The following is a 21,134-nucleotide window of genomic DNA, read 5'->3' as shown; positions in this document are numbered from 1 at the left end:
TGCATTCAATGGCCAGGAGACTCATCTTATGGTCCCAGCACAACTTGCGCTCGCTGAGAGCAGCGCATGTGCCAGGCGCGCTGAACCAAGGGGCAGACATGCTATCCAGAGACAAGATTCTCCCAGGAGAATGGGCTCTCAACCCACTGACGATTCAGTGGTTATGGAAAATCTTTGGCGAGGCGGAGGTCGACATCTTCGCCTCCAAGGAGAATGCACACTGTCTCTTTTCTTCACGAAAAGCACGGACGTGCTCGCCCAGAGCTGGCCGAGCCGCCCCTTATATGCTTTTCCCCCGATCGCGATGCTGCCACAGGTCATCAGTCGGGTCAGAGAGGAGAAAAACGCAGTGCTCCTGATAGCCCCACTCTGGAAGAACCAAACATGGTTTCCAGAATTGATGCAAATGCAATCTGCTCCACGGCCGATTCCACTGAGGCCAGACCTCCTCAGTCAGGCCAGCGGGATGATATTTCATCCCCGCCCCGATCTGTGGGCCCTTCATGCATGGCCCCTCAACGGGTTCCCAGGAACTTCACGAGTGGAGCGCTAAAAACCATCGCTGAGGCACGGGCGCCCTCCACGAGACGCTTATATGCCCAGAAATGGAAAGTGTTCAGTGACTGGTGTAACGCCGAGGGCCTGAACCCTGAAACATGCGAGATTACGAAGTACTCGCTTTTCTACAAGGGCTTCTGGAGGCGGGCCGCTCCCCCTCCACGCTCAAAGTATATGTGGCGGCCATCACAGCGTCACACAACCCTGTGATGGAACGTCCATTGGGAAGAAACGACCTAATTATTCGTTTCCTAAGGGGCGCTAGGAGGATGAACCCTTCACGCCCCCCCTCAGTGCCGATCTGGGACCTAGCTACTGTCCTAGCTCTTAAAGGGCCCCCGTTCGAACCACTCCGAACCGTGCACCTTAAGCAGCTCTCGCTTAAAACTGCGCTCTTGCTGGCACTCGCCTCGGTCAAGAGAGTGGGCGATCCGCACGCGCTTTCGGCAAGCGCTGCCTGCTTGGAATTCGGACCTAACGACTGCAGGGTCGTCCTTAGGCCAAAACATGGGTATATTCCTAAAGTGGTCACCACTCCCTTCAGAGCACAGGTTATCTCCCTAACTGCGCTATCGTCTCCAGCAGAAGAACTCAACGCTTACCTACTCTGCCCCGTTAGGGCTCTCAGAGTGTATTTGGAGCATTCTGCCCTATTCAGACGGACAGAACAACTGTTTGTATGCTTTGGCGGCCGTACGAAGGGTTCCGCCATTTCAAAGCAGAGAATCTCTCACTAGATAGTTGAGGCTATAGCTCTGGCTTATGAAGCCAAGGGACTTCAATTGCCCCTGGGGAGTCAAAGCACACTCCACCAGGAGTGTGGCTTCTTTCTGGGCGTGGTCGAGCGGGATACCGATCGAGGATATTTGTGCGGCGTCAGGCTGGGCCTCACCGTCCACATTTATCAGGTTTTACAACCTACAGGTCCCCACATTGCATTCCAATGTACTATCAGCACATTATCACACTATCAGCACTCGGTTACTAACGTAACCTCGGTTCCCTGAGAGGAGGGAACGAGTATTGCGTAAGCTGCCGTGATTGTGCTTGGTTAGTTCGCTTCAGTCGTTTTAACCTAAAGAACTCTCATGACGGGGCGCCCAATATATAGCTCTTGGCCACGCCCATCTTGGCGGGGTCTGATGCGCGCGCGGGCGCGAGGCGCGCTCATTGGTCGCGCATTCAGAATCGCCCCGTCATTGGTTCGAGCAAGTTGCCGCAGCACAGCCAATGACCGAGCTCCCTCGCTCATTGCTGTCTACTGTGCATTTGCAATGCGTTTTACATAAAGACTTCAATATTCTCGAGAAAAGGAGTTTTCCCATAGCGTAAGCTACTTACGCAATACTCGTTCCCTCCTCTCAGGGAACCGAGGTTACGTTAGTAACCGAGGGATACAGCTCCTTAAGGATACAGCCTTTAAATCATTAAAGGCTGTATCCTTAAGGAGAGAATTATTAAATTTCCAATAACCGCGCAAACTTGAAGTTTTTCCAGTGTTACTACACAATTTTAGACTTATTAGCTTATGGTCTGAGAGGGGAGCGAAAGAATGAGAAATATCTTTTACAAATTGAAAAGCTGATGAAGAGATCAGGAAGAGGTCGATTCTCGATTGGGAAGACTTATTTCTATTTGACCAAGTAAATTCCTGCAAATCAGGGTGAAAGAAACGCCATGTCTCTGTAAGAGAAAATTTCGAGCATAATGATAAAATGTTAATATTTAACTGCTGGCTATCGTTATTTCTGGGAGGAAGTCGGTCCAAGGAGTCATCCACACATTCATTTAAATCCCCGCCTAAAATCACAATAGAGTCTGGGTACTTGATAATTACTTCATTCAATTCTGAAGTTATCTGAGAGAAGAGAAACCTGTTGGCAGATCGGGAATTGAAACCATAAATATTACAAACAATAAAGATTGAGTTATCCTGTTTAATCGCTAAAATAATCCATCTGCCTTCATCAGAAGATTTAACTTCCAGTATGTGCCCTTTAAATTTGTGCAACAAAATTGAAACTCCAGCCGAGTGACTAGAGCCATGACTACAGTAAATTGCATCTCCCCATTGATTTTTCCAAAATTTTACATCCCTATCACTTGAATGCGTTTCCTGAAGAAAAATTACATCTGACTCACTGCTTTTACAAAATAAATAAACAGCTTTCCTCTTTACAGCGTCACGTAAACCCCTCACATTTAAGGATACAACAGAAAAATAATGAAACTTAAAATCCATCTTACAAAGAAAAAGTTTAGTAGGCTACCTCTTGTCTGAAAAAATCCGCACAAATCTATTTTGAAATAGGAACAATATATAACCAAAATTAATTCACGAACATTAAATTAGAGTATAATCACTCAACCTCCTTGCTTGTCGGCGCAAAGCATTAGATAACATTAGTCAAAAAACAAAAACACCTGTCAATAGATAATACCTTGAACGATCGAACTGAACATGGTCAATCTTTATCAACCTACACAGCAGAGTTTGCGGTTCAACCGGAGAAATAACAAAGCCTGGCTTCCAAAAATGCGTAGCCTAAGGGAATGAAAGGAACCAGTCATATTTCCCCTTCAACGAGGAAAAAGATCATATCCGCACCGCAGAACCGAACCTGTCTATTTTACATCAGAGAAGTTGAATCTTTTCCCATCGATTAAGGCAAATGCACCGCGAAAGGAGGCTTTCTTTCCTTCATCTCTGGCTTTTTTAGGCCAAAGTTTTTCTCTGGCGGCCCTATCCTCTGGTGAAAGGGCTTCCGTGAGTCGCAACTTATTGTCGAAAAGAAATTTGCAGCCTCTAGCAGAATGCCAAACGGTGTCACGAATACGACGCAGAGCAAACAGTATAATGATTGATCTGTGGGAACCATTATTTCTTCTCTGGCCAAGACGATGTGCAATGTCGACGGCCTCGAGGCCGAGGCTCAAGGTTATCGCTGATCCCGGGAACTACATTGCTAAGGACATCGATTGCAACTTTACGGACATCCTCACCATCCTTTTCTCTCACGCCATGTAACTTTAAAGTCCATCTCCAGCTGTAACGCTTACATTCACCCACCTCTTCCTTCATGGTTTTATTCATCTTTTGAAGCTCATGAATCTCTGTTGCCACAACTTTCAGAGATTCCTTGTGCGTTGCTACCTCAGCAACAAGTTGAGTCACAACAGACGACATTGCCTCAATCCATTTAGCCGTTGATTCAGTCCTTGTGTCAATTGCAGAAATTTTCTGTAACATCTCTTCATATTTGCAAGAAAGCTCACGAATGGCCGCCAGAATTTCAGCTGTAGAGCCGTTACTGTCCATGCTTACCCGTTTTGTTTTGTTTTGTTGGAGGTTTTAAGGGAGTATCAGGCAGAGGAGTAGCAAGAAGATCACTAAAATCTGGACTCGAATCGAACCAGTTGTGTTCATCAGCATTATTCGATGAAATCATATCCACAGAGGAAACGGCGCTATCGCTCCCTTCAGCAAATTGAATAGGCTCCATAGTTGACATGGGCCCGTGTGCTGTCACGTTCGAAGTTTGTCTATTTTTCTTTCTTCCCATTGATGAATTGGCGCAAGGAGGTTAAAATGAAGAAGGCAATCACTTACTCGTTCATAAATAGTAACTGTCAAATTATAATGGCTATAATCGTCCTATTTCAAAATTTCCTGACGAGACGTTCAACAACGTGTCCACCTAACACCGCGCCATCTTGGCCCCCTTTTTTATTATTATTAAATCTTCTAATTAATAACGCTGACGTCACCGTATGGGTCGATCCCAAGGTCCATTGCGATTTTCCACTCGGTAAGTAGAAGAGTTAATTAATAGAGATGGATACTATTCTTACATGTACACATCAAAAACTGTTGAATTAGAACAAGAAGTTGTGTTTAGAAACTTTGTAAGGTGGCCATTTCATTCTTATGACGATAAATGATTGAAGACGTTATAGTTTTCTGCACCAAAATACGTTTTTTGCAGGCTAGCAAAGTTAGCTAACGTTAATTGAATTCAAGTTCATTTTTGTCGCATATAATCATGTAACGTTAGGCTAAGGTAGCCTATTATCATAGGGGAATATAAGATTTTCAGTATTACATTAGCCCACAATTATTATCCAACATTATAAATGTTCAGAATGAAGAACGGTGTTGCCAGATTGTTTAACGTTAGTTTTACAGCCTAACGTATCATTGTTAAAAATCCACGCAAAATTATATAATAAACTATACAAATTCATAACTACTATTGTGGCGAATCACATCAAATTTTTCAATATGGAAAAAAAGGTGCTCATTAAAAAAGGTATATATTTAGCTCTGTGCATAAGTCACAAAAATGTTATATTTTATCCATCAAGTCATTTCATTGTCTCTGTCCCATTAACTCCCTCCTCGTAAACAAGTGTTTTTTTGTTTGTTTGTTTTTTTAGATTCTTCCAACGTTACCCACCTACTAGTATATTACCAGTACACCACCACAACCAAAGGCCCTTTTAAGCACCAACCTCTCTGGATTTGTGCACTGTTTGTCTTTCAGTCTGTCTCTCATTTTTGTCTGTTTCTCTTATCTCTGTCTGTCCATCTCTGTGTCTGTCCTTCTTTTTCTGTCTTCCCCTCGTTTCTGTGATGACAACTACACGTGTCACCGATTGTCAAGATGACAATTACATGGAGGGGAGACGGGTGGCTCTTGAAATGAGCTTAGAACATGCTCTGACTGAAGCCAGGGTAGGTGTTTTTTAGGCGTTTAATTTTTTTTAAAATTAATTTTCAGATGCAATGAAGTAGAGTGCCTACATTGGGTCCTATTCCTATTCTATGCATTAGTACGTACGTGCAAAAAAATCCATTGAACCTTAATGGTCGAAGTAATATTTAGGCTATAATAATCAATCTGTAGACTATTATTTGAGCCTAGGTACCTCAGACTCATTCAGTCTGTGATTGTATCTAGCTGCTCTCAATTGTCAAACATTTTTATGAAATGGGTATAGAGTTGATTTTTACTTTTGAACTCCTTGGTCCAGACAAACTGAATGCATTGATCAAGGATTCTTTCTTGAAATTGTTTTTCCACCTTAAATTTTATAGGGTATAAAATTTGATAAGAGGTTTTTTTTTTCATATCCATTGCATCTTTTGTTAAAAATATATTTAACAGCCTAATCATGATTTTCACTTCAACCACCAGAAAGAATCCGAGGAGCAGAGGTAAGTTACCCCTCCACCAATCCCAAAAATGGTGTGTTTAGGGCATGGCAAGCCAAGGGGGAGGCGTGGAGGGTGGCCCAAAGCCTCAGCTACCGGTGATAATAATAATAGTAATTGGTTACACATCATTATCAAGAAATCAAGTTGTGTTGGTGCTCTAACTTGGTTTTATTTCTCTGTGTGCTGTTGAAGTTACACACAACCAGATCGGGAACTACCTGCTCACTGAAGATCTTCCTGCAGCCAGTCTTGATCCTCAAGTGGAATTTGGTCAAATACGGTCAAATACATTTGAAATATTTTTAGGTAATTTTCTGAGGCAGTTCTGAAAGCAGAGTTCACCCAAATCCTGGATTCATGTAAAATTCTGGCATAAAATGTTAAAACTCGAAAGCTTGCCTGACCTCCCTTGCCTAGTTAAGGCCTGCTAAGGCATGAATTGGCCTGTGGCGGTATCAGGTGTGGCTTAGCAAAGGGTCAGTTGTACCCACATCAACTGCTTATAAATCCTCAAAGCCACAAATTATGTCCACAATGGCCTGAGTCCTATTTTTGAACCACTTTTTTGTTGTTTCAATCAATTTAGTATTTTCAATTTTGTCCCAATGGAATTACGTCTTAATTTTCACGTTCATACAATTTACCCTGATACATGTTTCAAAGTATGCTGAATTTGGCCCTAGACTGTTGTAAAGTTGATTTGGAAAAGTTCTGAAATGTATGTTACTGAAAGCATTGGCAATATATTTACCCATTATTATGAAATCATAGGTCTGCGTAGAAATGGTCCTTTGTCAATTAAATAAATTTTTGTCTTTGCAGAAAAAAACATGGAGAGCCTCTCTGCTATGTCTGACTCCCCTGAAATCCAGAGGGCATCATCATCATGAGCTTTCAGGCAGCAGCAAGCCTCACAAAGATGGAAGGAGGCAAGGCCATTCCACCTTAAATGCCTTATCCAAACTCAGGATGTTGGCCAACCGTTTTGTAGCCATTGCTGTAAGCCTGCAGTTGTTAGGTGAGATCTCATTAATGTTCTTTCATACTTTGTAGGTTTTTAGAGTGTCTACATGTATCGGATAAACTGCATGTTTATGGTGGAGTCAGGGCTGTTTTAAAGAGTTGGTGACTATATTGGTTCATTGATTTCATTCCTAGATGCAGAGAGTGTCTGCCAGACCAGTGGATCTGTGAAACCTGTGATCGCAAGACTCACAGAAGATGGCCACTCCACGATAGGGAATCAGTCCTTGAGGGCTTTTTTAAAGCTATTCCCCCATCCAAATACTTTGTTGGAGGGGAGGGAGGATACAGCTCACACGACCAAGGTAGGTAATTGCAAAACTCTTTTGTACTCTTAACTAATAAATCTAGTAGGCTCATTTTGTGTTTATCTTTCCTTTGCTAGCTTGTATTTTGCCAACGGTGAGAGTGACTCAAAAATGTCCCTGTGATGTCCCCAGCATAACTGTGTCACTTGGCAAAGCGGTCATTTTAATTTCCATCAATGGTAATGTTTCTAAACTCTGATCTTTTTTCAATATTCAGCTGTTTCCCCCTTTTTTGCCTTTACTTTGCAATGAAAAAGAATAGTGCTTTAAAAATGATAGAATACATCTTGTCATTATGATAAACCAAAAAATATATACTTATTTGAACTATGCTGGTGTGGTTCTACTCAAGATGGCTACATCTTGAGTAGAATCACACCAGCATAGTTGTGTCTTCAGGTGTGCCAGCTGATTTTCTCTAAAAACTCAGGTAATCATGGGTTTGTTTTCTTATTACCCAAGGGCGTTATGACATGCACCAGCCATTGTTTGCATGCCAAACATGCCAGCATCAGTGGGCTCCAGAGTTCATGGACCTCATAAACAGTGGATACTGGCCAGCTTCCACCAGCTTCTCCACTATTCCCTCAACCTTTTCAGCAGTGTGAGGGAACTAAAAGTCATTGCTCCGGCACTGTCCAGACAAGCCAATGTAGAGTGCCTACATTGGGTCCTATTCCTATTCTATGCATTAGTACGTACGTGCAAAAAAATCCATTGAACCTTAATGGTCGAAGTAATATTTAGTCTATAATAATCAATCTGTAGACTATTATTTGAGCCTAGGTACCTCAGACTCATTCAGTCTGTGATTGTATCTAGCTGCTCTCAATTGTCAAACATTTTTATGAAATGGGTATAGAGTTGATTTTTACTTTTGAACTCCTTGGTCCAGCCAAACTGAATGCATTGATCAAGGATTCTTTCTTGAAATTGTTTTTCCACCTTAAATTTTATAGGGTATAAAATTTGATAAGAGGTTTTTTTTTTCATATCCATTGCATCTTTTGTTAAAAATATATTTAACAGCCTAATCATGATTTTCACTTCAATCACCAGAAAGAATCCGAGGAGCAGAGGTAAGTTACCCCTCCGCCAATCCCAAAAATGGTGTGTTTAGGGCATGGCAAGCCAAGGGGGAGGCGTGGAGGGTGGCCCAAAGCCTCAGCTACCGGTGATAATAATAATAGTAATTGGTTACACATCATTATCAAGAAATCAAGTTGTGTTGGTGCTCTAACTTGGTTTTATTTCTCTGTGTGCTGTTGAAGTTACACACAACCAGATCGGGAACTACCTGCTCACTGAAGATCTTCCTGCAGCCAGTCTTGATCCTCAAGTGGAATTTGGTCAAATACGGTCAAATACATTTGAAATATTTTTAGGTAATTTTCTGAGGCAGTTCTGAAAGCAGAGTTCACCCAAATCCTGGATTCATGTAAAATTCTGGCATAAAATGTTAAAACTCGAAAGCTTGCCTGACCTCCCTTGCCTAGTTAAGGCCTGCTAAGGCATGAATTGGCCTGTGGCGGTATCAGGTGTGGCTTAGCAAAGGGTCAGTTGTACCCACATCAACTGCTTATAAATCCTCAAAGCCACAAATTATGTCCACAATGGCCTGAGTCCTATTTTTGAACCACTTTTTTGTTGTTTCAATCAATTTAGTATTTTCAATTTTGTCCCAATGGAATTACGTCTTAATTTTCACGTTCATACAATTTACCCTGATACATGTTTCAAAGTATGCTGAATTTGGCCTTAGACTGTTGGAAAGTTGATTTGGAAAAGTTCTGAAATGTATGTTACTGAAAGCATTGGCAATATATTTACCCATTATTATGAAATCATAGGTCTGCGTAGAAATGGTCCTTTGTCAATTAAATAAATTTTTGTCTTTGCAGAAAAAAACATGGAGAGCCTCTCTGCTATGTCTGACTCCCCTGAAATCCAGAGGGCATCATCATCATGAGCTTTCAGGCAGCAGCAAGCCTCACAAAGATGGAAGGAGGCAAGGCCATTCCACCTTAAATGCCTTATCCAAACTCAGGATGTTGGCCAACCGTTTTGTAGCCATTGCTGTAAGCCTGCAGTTGTTAGGTGAGATCTCATTAATGTTCTTTCATACTTTGTAGGTTTTTAGAGTGTCTACATGTATCGGATAAACTGCATGTTTATGGTGGAGTCAGGGCTGTTTTAAAGAGTTGGTGACTATATTGGTTCATTGATTTCATTCCTAGATGCAGAGAGTGTCTGCCAGACCAGTGGATCTGTGAAACCTGTGATCGCAAGACTCACAGAAGATGGCCACTCCACGATAGGGAGTCAGTCCTTGAGGGCTTTTTTAAAGCTATTCCCCCATCCAAATACTTTGTTGGAGGGGAGGGAGGATACAGCTCACACGACCAAGGTAGGTAATTGCAAAACTCTTTTGTACTCTTAACTAATAAATCTAGTAGGCTCATTTTGTGTTTATCTTTCCTTTGCTAGCTTGTATTTTGCCAACGGTGAGAGTGACTCAAAAATGTCCCTGTGATGTCCCCAGCATAACTGTGTCACTTGGCAAAGCGGTCATTTTAATTTCCATCAATGGTAATATTTCTAAACTCTGATCTTTTTTCAATATTCAGCTGTTTCCCCCTTTTTTGCCTTTACTTTGCAAGGAAAAATAATAGTGCTTTAAAAATGATAGAATACATCTTGTCATTATGATAAACCAAAAAATATATACTTATTTGAACTATGCTGGTGTGGTTCTACTCAAGATGGCTACATCTTGAGTAGAATCACACCAGCATAGTTGTGTCTTCAGGTGTGCCAGCTGATTTTCTCTAAAAACTCAGGTAATCATGGGTTTGTTTTCTTATTACCCAAGGGCGTTATGACATGCACCAGCCATTGTTTGCATGCCAAACATGCCAGCATCAGTGGGCTCCAGAGTTCATGGACCTCATAAACAGTGGATACTGGCCAGCTTCCACCAGCTTCTCCACTATTCCCTCAACCTTTTCAGCAGTGTGAGGGAACTAAAAGTCATTGCTCCGGCACTGTCCAGACAAGCCTTGGCAAAGCTGCTGGAGCACCGTACAAAGTGTGGAGGGCGGGTAAGTGTTCACCATATTATAGAATTCTTTACCATATGTAGACATCTCCAAAGTAACATTTAATATAATGCATCTTTCAGTCAGGACATGTGTGCGGGGACACCCTGCAGCGCAGCTTCCTCAAATTTTCATATTGTGCTTTTGAGGGAGACAGCATGTCCTGCGGTGCACCTTTCACCTGCCCCGCTTGCACACCAGACATGCTGGCAATCTCTGTCGATGGCAACAGGAAGCTATACCGGCTTCTCAGAAGGTGATATTTTTTTCTTCCAGTATAGACTGATCTGGATTTTTTTATATTCAATATTCAGCATGGATTAATGTTCTGTTTGGTTTTTTCCTCAGCTGCGACTCTTCGTCTTTTGAAGGAGCATTTATTGCAGAAGACACATCTGTGTCAACATTTGTTGATGTCTTGCATAAAGCTGTGAAACAGGCAGGTTTCAAATTATTTCTTAAAATCAATTAGAATGCTTTTACAGCCAAGATTGTGTGAAAAAACTGCCCTCAGCTTCAAATTACAAGGAGTATATACAGTGTGTTTATAGTGTGTTTCATTTACCTTATTACATTATTCATTTACAATATTTACACAAATCCGCAAACATCCTTCCTGATCTCCAGGGGCTAACATCAACCAGGCCTTTCCTAAGTGTCATGCACGCTACAGCACATTCCTTTAAGTGTGTTTATTATGCTTAACTATCATCGGAAAATAAGTCCCTCTGCTGCGTGTCAGGGTCCGGTTCGCCTTGTCGTTACTTATTATTCGATATGACCGGCGGACATAACATTATCCCTTACATGCCTTCTTCTAGATTACATGGAGTGGCAAAAATCAAGAAGGAGCAGGGTCAACTGCAGGTGAACAGCTACCTCTCCCGCTGTGCCTTAACAACTAAATACATGTCAAAAGGAGGTAATTGTAGAATTTCTCTTCTAATCTAATTTTTTTATTGCTTATTGTATGATTTTCACTCAACATTTACTCTCAACAGCACGTGTGGATATGCTTACAATCCATGCTATGGCCTGGAACTACAAAAAATTCACAACACTTCATCGGGCATTGTCTGCAAGATATGTGAAGGTCTGTTCTCTGTAAATGGTTCGAATTTGTGGTTATTGTGTAGCTTTGTGTAACTGTATCGTTTAACTGTCGAATTAGACTTGCCAGAGGCTTCAGGAGGAGACGGCAATTCTAGCGGAGCTTAAAGAAAGCTTGGCTTACCCCGATGAAGCAGTGTGGGTGTCTGATGTGAGGGAATGGGCAGCTGGTGGTAAGTTTCAACCAATAACATGTTTCTCTTTGTGCTTGCTCATTGGCGGCGATCATAGATCATGATATTTAAGCTGTCTACTGCTTACTATACTGCTTGCCAGTATCTCTGTAAGCCTGTGTTTTTGTGTTGTGTTTCCAGATACAACAGGTACTTCCCATTGAGGGACGTTACCTTAATGTGAGGCAGCGGAAGCAGGCTCTATACCGCCAAAATGGTAGAATGACATTGTCTATAGATAATTGCTCACTGTATTTTTGGTCATTTTTTTATACCTTCTGCTTGTCTTTACAGATAGCGGAAAGTTCCGTTACCGCCTGCGGAGAAAAATTGCTGAGAGCAAGAGACTGCTATTGAAAGACATAGAGACCTATAACAGTCATGAGCCTGCTATGGCAATTGATCTAAATGAAGTGGAGCAGTCACTATCAGGAGACAACCCATCCCCAACATGGCCGTGGGAGGTTCATGGCAGCGGTAAGGGAGTTTCCTGAGGCATCTGATTTATTTTGTAAAGATTCAAGTCAATTGTTATTTATACATTTTCTTTACTTCTGTTGTAGCACAAATCGAAGACAAGTTAGAAATTTTCAACAAAGCCATGCTGAAAATGAGACTGGAGGAGGAAAGGACAATACTTCTTCAGGAGATGCTCCAGCACTGCTCATGGTTGCAGAAGTTGCAGGCAACTCTTAAAAGAAAGACTTCAGCGGAAGGCAAGTTTCATCTTTGTAACCATACCAATCAACCAAGGAAGTAACCAAGGAATCAACCTAGTTTATTACTAGGCTAGATCAGGTTAAATCTGAAATCGGGGCAGAAATCTGGCTAAGTCGATCGGTTTATACTTAAACTTATGACTTGACTCCGATAAAGGAAAACAGGTTAATCTGTTTACATGACCACATGCATTGTCAGTTTATTCAGAATAATCGGGTTAAGAACGTGCCTGTAAACGCGCTCATTAACAAAGTGAAAGTAGAAACGGACTGAGCTTTCGGCTGTCGCTGCATTAACTCCGCGTTCTCTCAGAGTCGACGATGGGATATAACGGTAGGCTATAGCGACTATCTTAATTTACTGGCTTAGTATTTCTCTTGTGGACCTATATGATGACAGTGAAAAAATTACAAGAATATTTCTTGTTAAACAAGTGTTTGAAGCTGGTTTTGATTTTCACAGATGGCAGAGTTGTGCTGTGTTTGTGAACTAAAGACTGGCCTATATAATTTTAGTGATATTATTATTATTATTATTAATATTTAGTAAATGTATTGTTTTTAGTGTTATTAGTGTCTTTAAACTTTTTGTTAATGTGCTATGGAAAGAAAATAGGCTACTGACGACGAACAACGATGCCGTTTTCATCTTGGATTTGTAGGCTATAAGATATGCGAGCATCTGTTAAAACAAGCACTCTTGACAATTTGTTTATGGATCACCTTGCAATTCAATGTTGATGTGGGATGTACGCCTAGTTTTTTATTCTGTTTTAAAAACATTTTCTTAGAGGAGTCCTCATACGCGTGTGTCGGTGTTGTCGCAAGTGTTAGGCAAGTGATGTCGTTATGAATTTAGGCAAGGCAAATGAATTGTTGTTCCTAATATTAATTTAATAACAATACTAGCTTTATAATAATAATAATAATAATTTAATATGTTCATGGTAAAACGAGCCAATATCGTATTGATATCGTCAAAGGCATCTGCCATCGGCGAAATCTCAGACTATCGTCGATACACGATACTATCGTCTATCGGCACAACCCTAAATGACACCATACTTCAGCTTTACCTAACAACAGACATATCTTACTAGAAAGCAATTGAAAAACATTACACTGACGATCTAATTTTGAGGAGTTATAACAAATATTACAAAGCAAGGTGGGTGTGTGCCATCCAGAAACTTGCGCTCTGTAAGCGAACAACGTCTTGTGGTGCCATATTAAAGAAGCTCAAAATCTCTTTCTCAGACCTTTACCATAACTTACCTGCTGGTGGAATGATCTGCCTATCTCAACCAGAGCTGCTGAGTCCATAGCCACTATTAAGAAACATCTGCTATTCTCTTAACAAAATAAACCCAAAAACGTTTCTGTACTGCATTAGATCAAATTGGGAAAGGTCATAGCACTTGCATATTGTTGTCCTACTTTGGGTTTAACTTAAAGCATCTGCTAAATGAATTAATGTAAATGTATGTCATGGTAATTTGGATGTTTTTCACTTTTCACTTACAGACAAGCAAAACAACGGCCTTTCCTGTCTCTGCCGAAGACGTCTATCTGAAGTTTCGGATACGTTGAAAGAGGTGCATCTTCAATACAAGGCTGTTTTGGGCCCTCAGGGCTCTGCTATAGAGCTGGAAGAGGAAATTGAGAGTTCATTTTCACTGGTGTCTGGACTGCTAAAATCAAAGGAGGAGTGCAGGTAATGATTATGTGAAAATTGTCATTTTTTTAATACCCTTATTTTTTTTAACCTGTCAGATTGAGTAAAGATAACATTACTACTACATTTGTTTTCCAGAGTTTGAATAGGGACATGTTTAATGTTAACTCTGTTTGTGTCTGTGTCTCTCAGGGAGGAGCTACCGGGCCGGTGTCTGTAATCGATTAAGTGCAGCCTGGGCAGTGTGAGGAACTTTCATGGCTGCTATTCCGCTCCTGTATCTCATTGTTTTTCTTTTTGTTCGCCTTTTTGCCATATGACTGATTACTCCACACTTTTTCATACCATATCATTTATACTGATTATTGCTTATTTCTAATTTTTCATCTCATATATTTACTGTAATAAATCACTTTTTTGTATCTTAATCCATGTGTGGTCTCCCATTACATTTTGCCTGGGCAAAAAGGAGCCTTGTCAGTGTTACACTGTTGTTCCACTTTTCTGGACTTGTAAGGTTTATATATGAGCTAAGTAAAATCACACCTGTCAAGTCACCTTTATTTATATAGCGCTTTTTACAATTCAGATTGTATCAAAGCAGCTACACAGTGATAACCTGAAAATAATACAACACAGATCAATAATATTGTTGGATAATCGGGAAAAAATACGAAAGCCTGATTAAATCCTAATGTTAAGGCATATTTTGTGATAAGATATGAAGACCAATGTTAGATAAAGTTTTCATGAGCTGATTTGGTATTCAAATGGTGAGAATTTAAAACTAAAATTCTACATGCAATAAATAATATCAAACAAGGGACATCTTATTGAAAAGCTTCTACAAGAATTTACTTGAAAATCTTTTTAAATTATATTTGAACAGGGTCCAAGTGGTCTGTGACGGGGTTGAACTTCAAAACAACTTTCATTAAGAAAAAACACTCAAAATTGATTAGAATTTCATGCCTGAGGTGGGAAAATGCATTTTCTTAAAGGTTTGACTAATCCACTATCACATGAAATGATCAGAAATATAACTATTTGAGGTATTAAAAAAAGATATGACCCAAAATGCAACCATCTCAGAAAAAGTATATATATACTTTTTTGTTTAAAAAAAAAAAAAAAAAAAACGTAATTATGAGAAGTGCCCTTTTTTTTCACTTGAGCCCCTGCCCCTCAAAATGTCTGTGCACGTCCCTGATGGTTTGTGTATGATTTCAGAACTTTTCTTGAGCAACATATGTCAGCTCTCTGAAAGATAGTTTGAAGATATCTTGTGCGTCAAAATTCCCACACCTAAGATAAGGATAATTAGGTTTATTTCACCAAAGCACACCTCTTTATATCATAATCAATCAAAAATATGGATGTTTTAATGGTTTATGTATGATTTCAGAACTTTTGTTGACCAAATGTAAAAAAAAAAAATATATATATATATTTTTTTTAAACCTACATCAAATTTACAGTATATTCAAATACAGAGTAGCACTAGAGTCATTAAATGAAAGAATACATTTAATTAGGGAGACAAAGAAAATGTGCAGTGTTGGGGGTCCTTCTGGGGCCAGTTGCACCAACAGTGCTTATGCCTGGTCTTAAGGTAAGTAGGTCTTAACTCAGCGAGAAGAGGACTTAAGCCTGGATGGTGCAACAGTCGTAACTATTAGGTCGGACTTAGAATGCTAAGACCTCTTCTCTTACGCCTAGTCAGTTGCAGGCGTAAAGTCAAAATCTAGGCATATACTAGTGTTAATAGGCCTATCCGTTTTCCGACAGATAATGTTTCTATAGTAACCACTAAAAGCAAGTGATTGTTCATTGAATCGTTAAAATGATTTGTTAAAAACGGTCAAAAAATCTTCCTGTCTGTTGCATGGAGACTCTGCTACAGTTTCATTTTGAAATTCTCGTCAGCAAAATAAAGGGGAAAAAAACAATATTCACAATTGTGTCTAAAAAGTAACTCACAATGTTAACTTATTGTTAATTTAACTGTTGTATAAAATAAATATCACATTTGCAATTGTGCACATGAAAACGGCCCTTTTAATAACATATGATATAAATATAAGACAAAAAAACTTATTTTGGGACATGCCTATAACTGCAGTGACACATCACGCAGTGAAAACAAGCACGAGAGACAAATGTGATGTCAGCTCGCAGTGCCTCGTCCATAGTTAAAACAATGAGTACAATATCATCATAGACGATACATTACGCACACTCCTAAGCAAATAAAGAATGAACTTACAATTGAACTGACATTTATTACCAACGTTCTTCTACCTCACCTCTCGCGTGCAGGAGACAGACGTAATGCTGCCGCGAATGAAGCGAATTGTCAAGTGCTGAATGTACAGCTCTATTAACTGAATACTATTTTAACCCCTTAACTGTCCTTTTGATAATTGATATTAAAATGCACTATACAAACAAACTTAAATGGTTGTAATTCAAGAATGCTTTGGAATACAGACCTAAGTTTGGTCTTGTTTTAAAGAAAACAATCAGCAGATTATTACTGAAGTGAAAGCACTTCAATAAATTAAAGTATGAAAAAGTTATGGAAGTTATAATTTACAGTAAATCAAATATACTTTATTAATATATATTTTTTAATATAAAATAAATATTTTACAAAATATTTTTTGCTATAAAATTACTATAAAATGAAAGCTATATATCTAACCAAGTTGTGTTCCAAATTTCACGTTGATATCACAAAAATTGAAGTTCCCATGAGATTTTGTTTAGGCATAGTACCAAAAATAGCCACCGGGTGCCATTGCATTCCATTGAATTTAATTGTATGCATTCTGCTGCAACAAATTCATAAATTTCTATCCAAATATCACTTCTGTCACTAAATATGGAACCTTGAGACTCAGACCTTTCTGACAATATGTGTTTAGTCAATATTAGAAAAGGTTTTGATAATAGATGAAAGATGATGCCCAAAAGGGGAGGGGCTTAATAAAAAATACCGTTTCTATGGTAACGCAACATCCAATTTCAAAACGGTTTTCACAGGATGAATTCTGAGTTCGTAAGCTTTCAAATGATACCTAATTTATGATAACTACTAAAATATGTGATTTAATAATAATAAAAAAGTATTTATGATTTCCATTACACGAGAGTAGATGTTAAAACTTCATGCTGATTTGTACTTGGCTTTCGCCAAGATAAGCACCAACTAAGACGTAGCTTTACAGTAACCTATGCTTCTCCATCCATTTACGCTTCTTTCCATCTGGTGACGTGAATCTCCTTCTGTCTGGTGTTAATAGTGTATTTGCGCGTCAGCACACACAACAGCTGCAACCACAGTGCGGTCCCCCCATAACAACCCTCTGGATTGAGCGGAGTAGGGAACATCTCTAGGGTCTTCAAGTGGGCACCTTCCGTCCTCAGTGTTTCGTCGACTAGCCCACGACACCTCAAGAGGGCTCGACAGTGACTCTGTGTCCCAGAGTCACCCCCCTCCGTCCCCCACTCAACTCAGCCCAGCTTACTGACCTCTACTTCCCTCTTGCTGCTGAGACCTAACCACAATCTCACAATCTCTCCGCAACCCAACCATACGCGCCAACCCGTTTGACTAAGGCTGTCGAGCCCCACTGGTGCATTGATATGCAGTTTCAGTGGCAACGGTTCCGTATGGCATACCACCTACCGCAAAACACAATATCTGCCCAACCACCCGTCATTCACGCAATATACACAGGAACGTTATGACTGTAAATACTATACAACCTCTACAAATAAACCAACAGTGCTGCTGAGACCTAACCACAATCTCACAATCTCTCCGCAACCCAACCATACGCGCCAACCCGTTTGACTAAGGCTGTCGAGCCCCACTGGTGCATTGATATGCAGTTTCAGTGGCAACGGTTCCGTATGGCATACCACCTACTGCAAAACACAATATCTGCCCAACCACCCGTCATTCACGCAATATACACAGGAACGTTATGACTGTAAATACTATACAACCTCTACAAATAAACCAACAGTGCTGGTGAGACCTAACCAGAATCTCACAATCTCTCCGCAACCCAACCATACGCGCCAACCCGTTTGACTAAGGCTGTCGAGCCCCACTGGTGCGTTAATATGCAGTTTCAGTGGCAACGGTTCCGTATGGCATACCACCTACCGCAAATCACAATATCTGCCCAACCACCCGTCATTCACGCGATATACACAGGAACGTAATGACTGTAAATACTATACAACCTCTACAAATAAACCAACAGTGCTGCTGAGACCTAACCACAAACTCACAATCTCTCCGCAACCCAACCATACGCGCCAACCCGTTTGACTAAGGCTGTCGAGCCCCACTGGTGCGTTAATATGCAGTTTCAGTGGCAACGGTTCCGTATGGCATACCACCTACCGCAAAACACAATATCTGCCCAACATCCCGTCATTCACGCAATATACACAGGAACGTAATGACTGTAAATACTATACAACCTATACAAATAAACCAACACCCTTCAAATTTTCAAGAATTCTACGAAACCGTAGCATGGCGGCCTGTACTCAGCCAGCTAGAATCTTCCCGTCTCAACCACATCCAGTTGCTGCTCCTTTCTGCTGCTTCAGATAAGTTCTTTACTGTGCGACGCAACTCTTGACCACTGAATCCGACGTCTCTGAGGAACCGGGTTGTAGAGTGTGCCACAAAACCTCGACAACCCACTTCCACTGGATAAACCTGGACTCTCGATCCTCGCTGTTCTGCTTCAGTGGCCAGATGAGCATACCGCAATTTCTTCCTCTCATATGCCTCATCTACCGCATCCTCCCATGGCACTGTTAACTCTATCAGTTGAACAATGCGTGCTGATCCAGACCACAAAACAATATCTGGTCGTAGGTTAGTGGTGGCAATCTCAGGTGGAAAAATAAGCCGTTGATCAAGATCAGCCAGCATCTTCCAGTCCCTAGCAGCTTCCAGTTGTCCTGGGCGAGAATTGGTGTTAGCACCTTTTCTTGGTGGTTGCTCGCCTGGGCGGAGGAATATTGTCTTCTGCGTGTAATGTTTTGCTAGAACAGGCGGCAACTTATTGGTCATACTACGCTTGCCTTCCAATGCTAAAGCCAAACATCGCAATACTTGGTCATGGCACCAAGTAAACCGACCTTGGCTAAGAGCCACCTTACATCCTTTCAAAATGTGCCTTAATGTGGCAGGTGATGAACACAAAGGACAAGAGGGATCTTCTCCTACCCAGAGGTTTAGGTTCTGTGGTGATGGGAGAACATCATATGTTGACCTAATAAGGAAACTGATCCTACTCTCTTCCATTGACCAAAGGTCTTGCCAGCCCATTTTTCGTTGGTCCACACTCTCCCATCTCATCCATTCTCCCTGCTTGGCCTGGGAAATGGCCTTTATACATCTCATCCTCTCCTCCTGCTTTCGCACCTCGTTGACTACCAGCTTCCTCCTTTGAGCTGGGCCTGCCTTGTGCCATTTAGGAGGAGCTAAACTGAGCCCAAAACCCCCTCTTCCATGCTGTACCTCTCCCACGAAATCCCCAATTTGAAGGTCAGCCTTTGCCTCTACTACAGATTTCTTTGCTGACCACTTTCTACCAGTTTATACAACAGGGGCTGCCTCCCTTACACTTTTGTCGCATGACTCTGCTAAAGTCATTTCCAGTCTGACCGTGGCACACTTAAACTCCTCGGTTAAAGCAGAGACTGGCAGCTGCAAAACTCCTTTACTATAAAGGTCCACTCTGCTGAGGCAGCGTGGAACTCCCAACCATTTCCTGATGTATGAACTTATTAACGCTTCCAGCTTATCCACTGTTGTCAAAGAAACCTCGTACACAGTCAGTGGCCACAGCAACCTTGGCAGTAGACCAAACTGAAAGCACCAGAGTTTTAGTTTGCCTGGTAGAGCACAGCTGTTTATGCTCTTCAACCTTTCCACTGCTTGTTGTCTAACTTCTCCCACTCGAACTGTGTCCTTTAGATCCCCATCGTACCATCTCCCTAGACTCTTCACTGGCTTCTGAGAAACTGTTGGTATTGCCTCACCATTAATGAAGAATATTTTATCTACTACCTTGCCTTTAACTATTGAGATGCTCCTTGATTTAGAGGGCTTAAATTGCATTCGTGCCCATTCAATATTATCTGTTAACTTCCCCAATAACCGATTAGTGCAGGCTACCGTTGTAGTCATGGTTGTCATGTCATCCATGTATGCTCTGATTGGTGGTAGTCGCATCCCAGAAGCCAAGCGCTCTCCTCCTACTACCCATTTTGATGCCCTAATGATTACTTCCATTGCCATGGTAAAAGCCAGTGGAGAAATGGTGCATCCTGCCATTATTCCAACCTCTAAGCATTGCCATGTAGTGCTGAATTCTGGAGTTTAAAACCTAAATTGCAAATCTCCAAAATAGGCTTTCACTAAATTTGTTATCGACATCGGTACCCTGAAAAAATCAAATGATGCCCAAAGAAGCTCATGTGGCACTGAACCATATGCATTAGCCAAATCCAGGAATGTCAAGTGGAGCTCCTTCCTCTCCTTTTTAGCTGATTGTATTCGTTTCCAGATAACACTGATATGTTCTAAGCATCCTGAGAATCCTGGAATGCCCACTTTTTGAACTGAAGTGTCAATGAAGCCATTCTTTAATAGGTAGGTTGACAATCTCTGAGCAATAATGCTGAAGAAAATTTTGCCTTCGACGTTTAATAGTGAAATAGGGCGAAACTGACTGATGCTTGTAGCATCTTTTTCTTTGGGTATAAAGACTCCCCCTGCTCGGCGCCATGATCTAGGTACAACCTGCTTTTCCCAAGCCACTTTTATCAATTTCCACAGAATCCTTAGAACTCCTGAAGCACTCTTGTACACTCTGTACGGAACTCCATTAGGCCCTGGAGATGATGAAGCCCTTGCCTTTCTCACAACCTCCTCTATCTCTTTCCACTTAGGTGCACAGACCTCCATTTGGTATTCTGGTGGATTGACAGATGGGATGTCTGATGGAATTGACATAGGCTCATGCCTTTTTGCATCTGTATGCGTTTCCTCCAAATATCTCTCTAGCTCAACCCTAGATGCTTTTAAAGTGCCATTCTTCTCACTGGTGAATAACTTCTTTATGAATTTGAATGGATCTTTATAGAAATTAGCCCTCGCACGTTCATTCTTTTTGTAGCGTTTCCGTAGGCGCTCAGCTCTGCGTAATGTTGC

The 21,134-nt window shown here is 41.0% G+C and overlaps 1 protein-coding gene across 2 annotated transcripts; it reads left to right on the top strand.

Annotated features, from left to right (window-relative positions):
• The first annotated feature begins 4,885 nt into the window (after positions 1 to 4,885).
• LOC143737765 (uncharacterized) lies at positions 4,886 to 14,306 on the top strand. Of its 2 annotated transcripts, XM_077229633.1 has the most exons (21): positions 4,886 to 6,082; positions 6,599 to 6,794; positions 6,935 to 7,104; positions 7,185 to 7,286; positions 7,570 to 7,801; positions 8,167 to 8,186; positions 8,379 to 8,492; positions 9,009 to 9,204; positions 9,345 to 9,514; positions 9,595 to 9,696; positions 9,980 to 10,208; positions 10,289 to 10,461; positions 10,554 to 10,644; positions 11,027 to 11,127; positions 11,207 to 11,298; positions 11,377 to 11,488; positions 11,630 to 11,705; positions 11,783 to 11,965; positions 12,052 to 12,204; positions 13,732 to 13,921; positions 14,075 to 14,306. In XM_077229633.1, the coding sequence occupies exons 18-21, from the start codon at positions 11,881 to 11,883 to the stop codon at positions 14,100 to 14,102; spliced, it is 456 nt and encodes a 151-aa protein (XP_077085748.1). In that variant the 5' UTR covers positions 4,886 to 6,082; positions 6,599 to 6,794; positions 6,935 to 7,104; positions 7,185 to 7,286; positions 7,570 to 7,801; positions 8,167 to 8,186; positions 8,379 to 8,492; positions 9,009 to 9,204; positions 9,345 to 9,514; positions 9,595 to 9,696; positions 9,980 to 10,208; positions 10,289 to 10,461; positions 10,554 to 10,644; positions 11,027 to 11,127; positions 11,207 to 11,298; positions 11,377 to 11,488; positions 11,630 to 11,705; positions 11,783 to 11,880; the 3' UTR covers positions 14,103 to 14,306. The 2 variants fall into 2 exon arrangements, 1 of the variants encoding a protein (XP_077085748.1); XR_013203707.1 differs by lacking the exons at positions 8,167 to 8,186; positions 8,379 to 8,492; positions 9,009 to 9,204; ... (11 more) ...; positions 13,732 to 13,921; positions 14,075 to 14,306 and having other exon boundaries at positions 4,886 to 5,293; positions 5,757 to 5,871; positions 5,969 to 6,046; positions 7,570 to 7,688.
• Positions 14,307 to 21,134: the final 6,828 nt, after the last annotated feature.

This window comes from Siphateles boraxobius, unplaced genomic scaffold, assembly GCF_051911475.1.
Source record: "Siphateles boraxobius isolate OS27281-9 unplaced genomic scaffold, OSU_SipBor_1 130, whole genome shotgun sequence".
Taxonomy (NCBI): Eukaryota; Metazoa; Chordata; class Actinopteri; order Cypriniformes; family Leuciscidae; genus Siphateles; species Siphateles boraxobius.
Note: the sequence above shows the minus strand (reverse complement) of the source record. Positions and strands in the feature narration are given on the sequence as shown.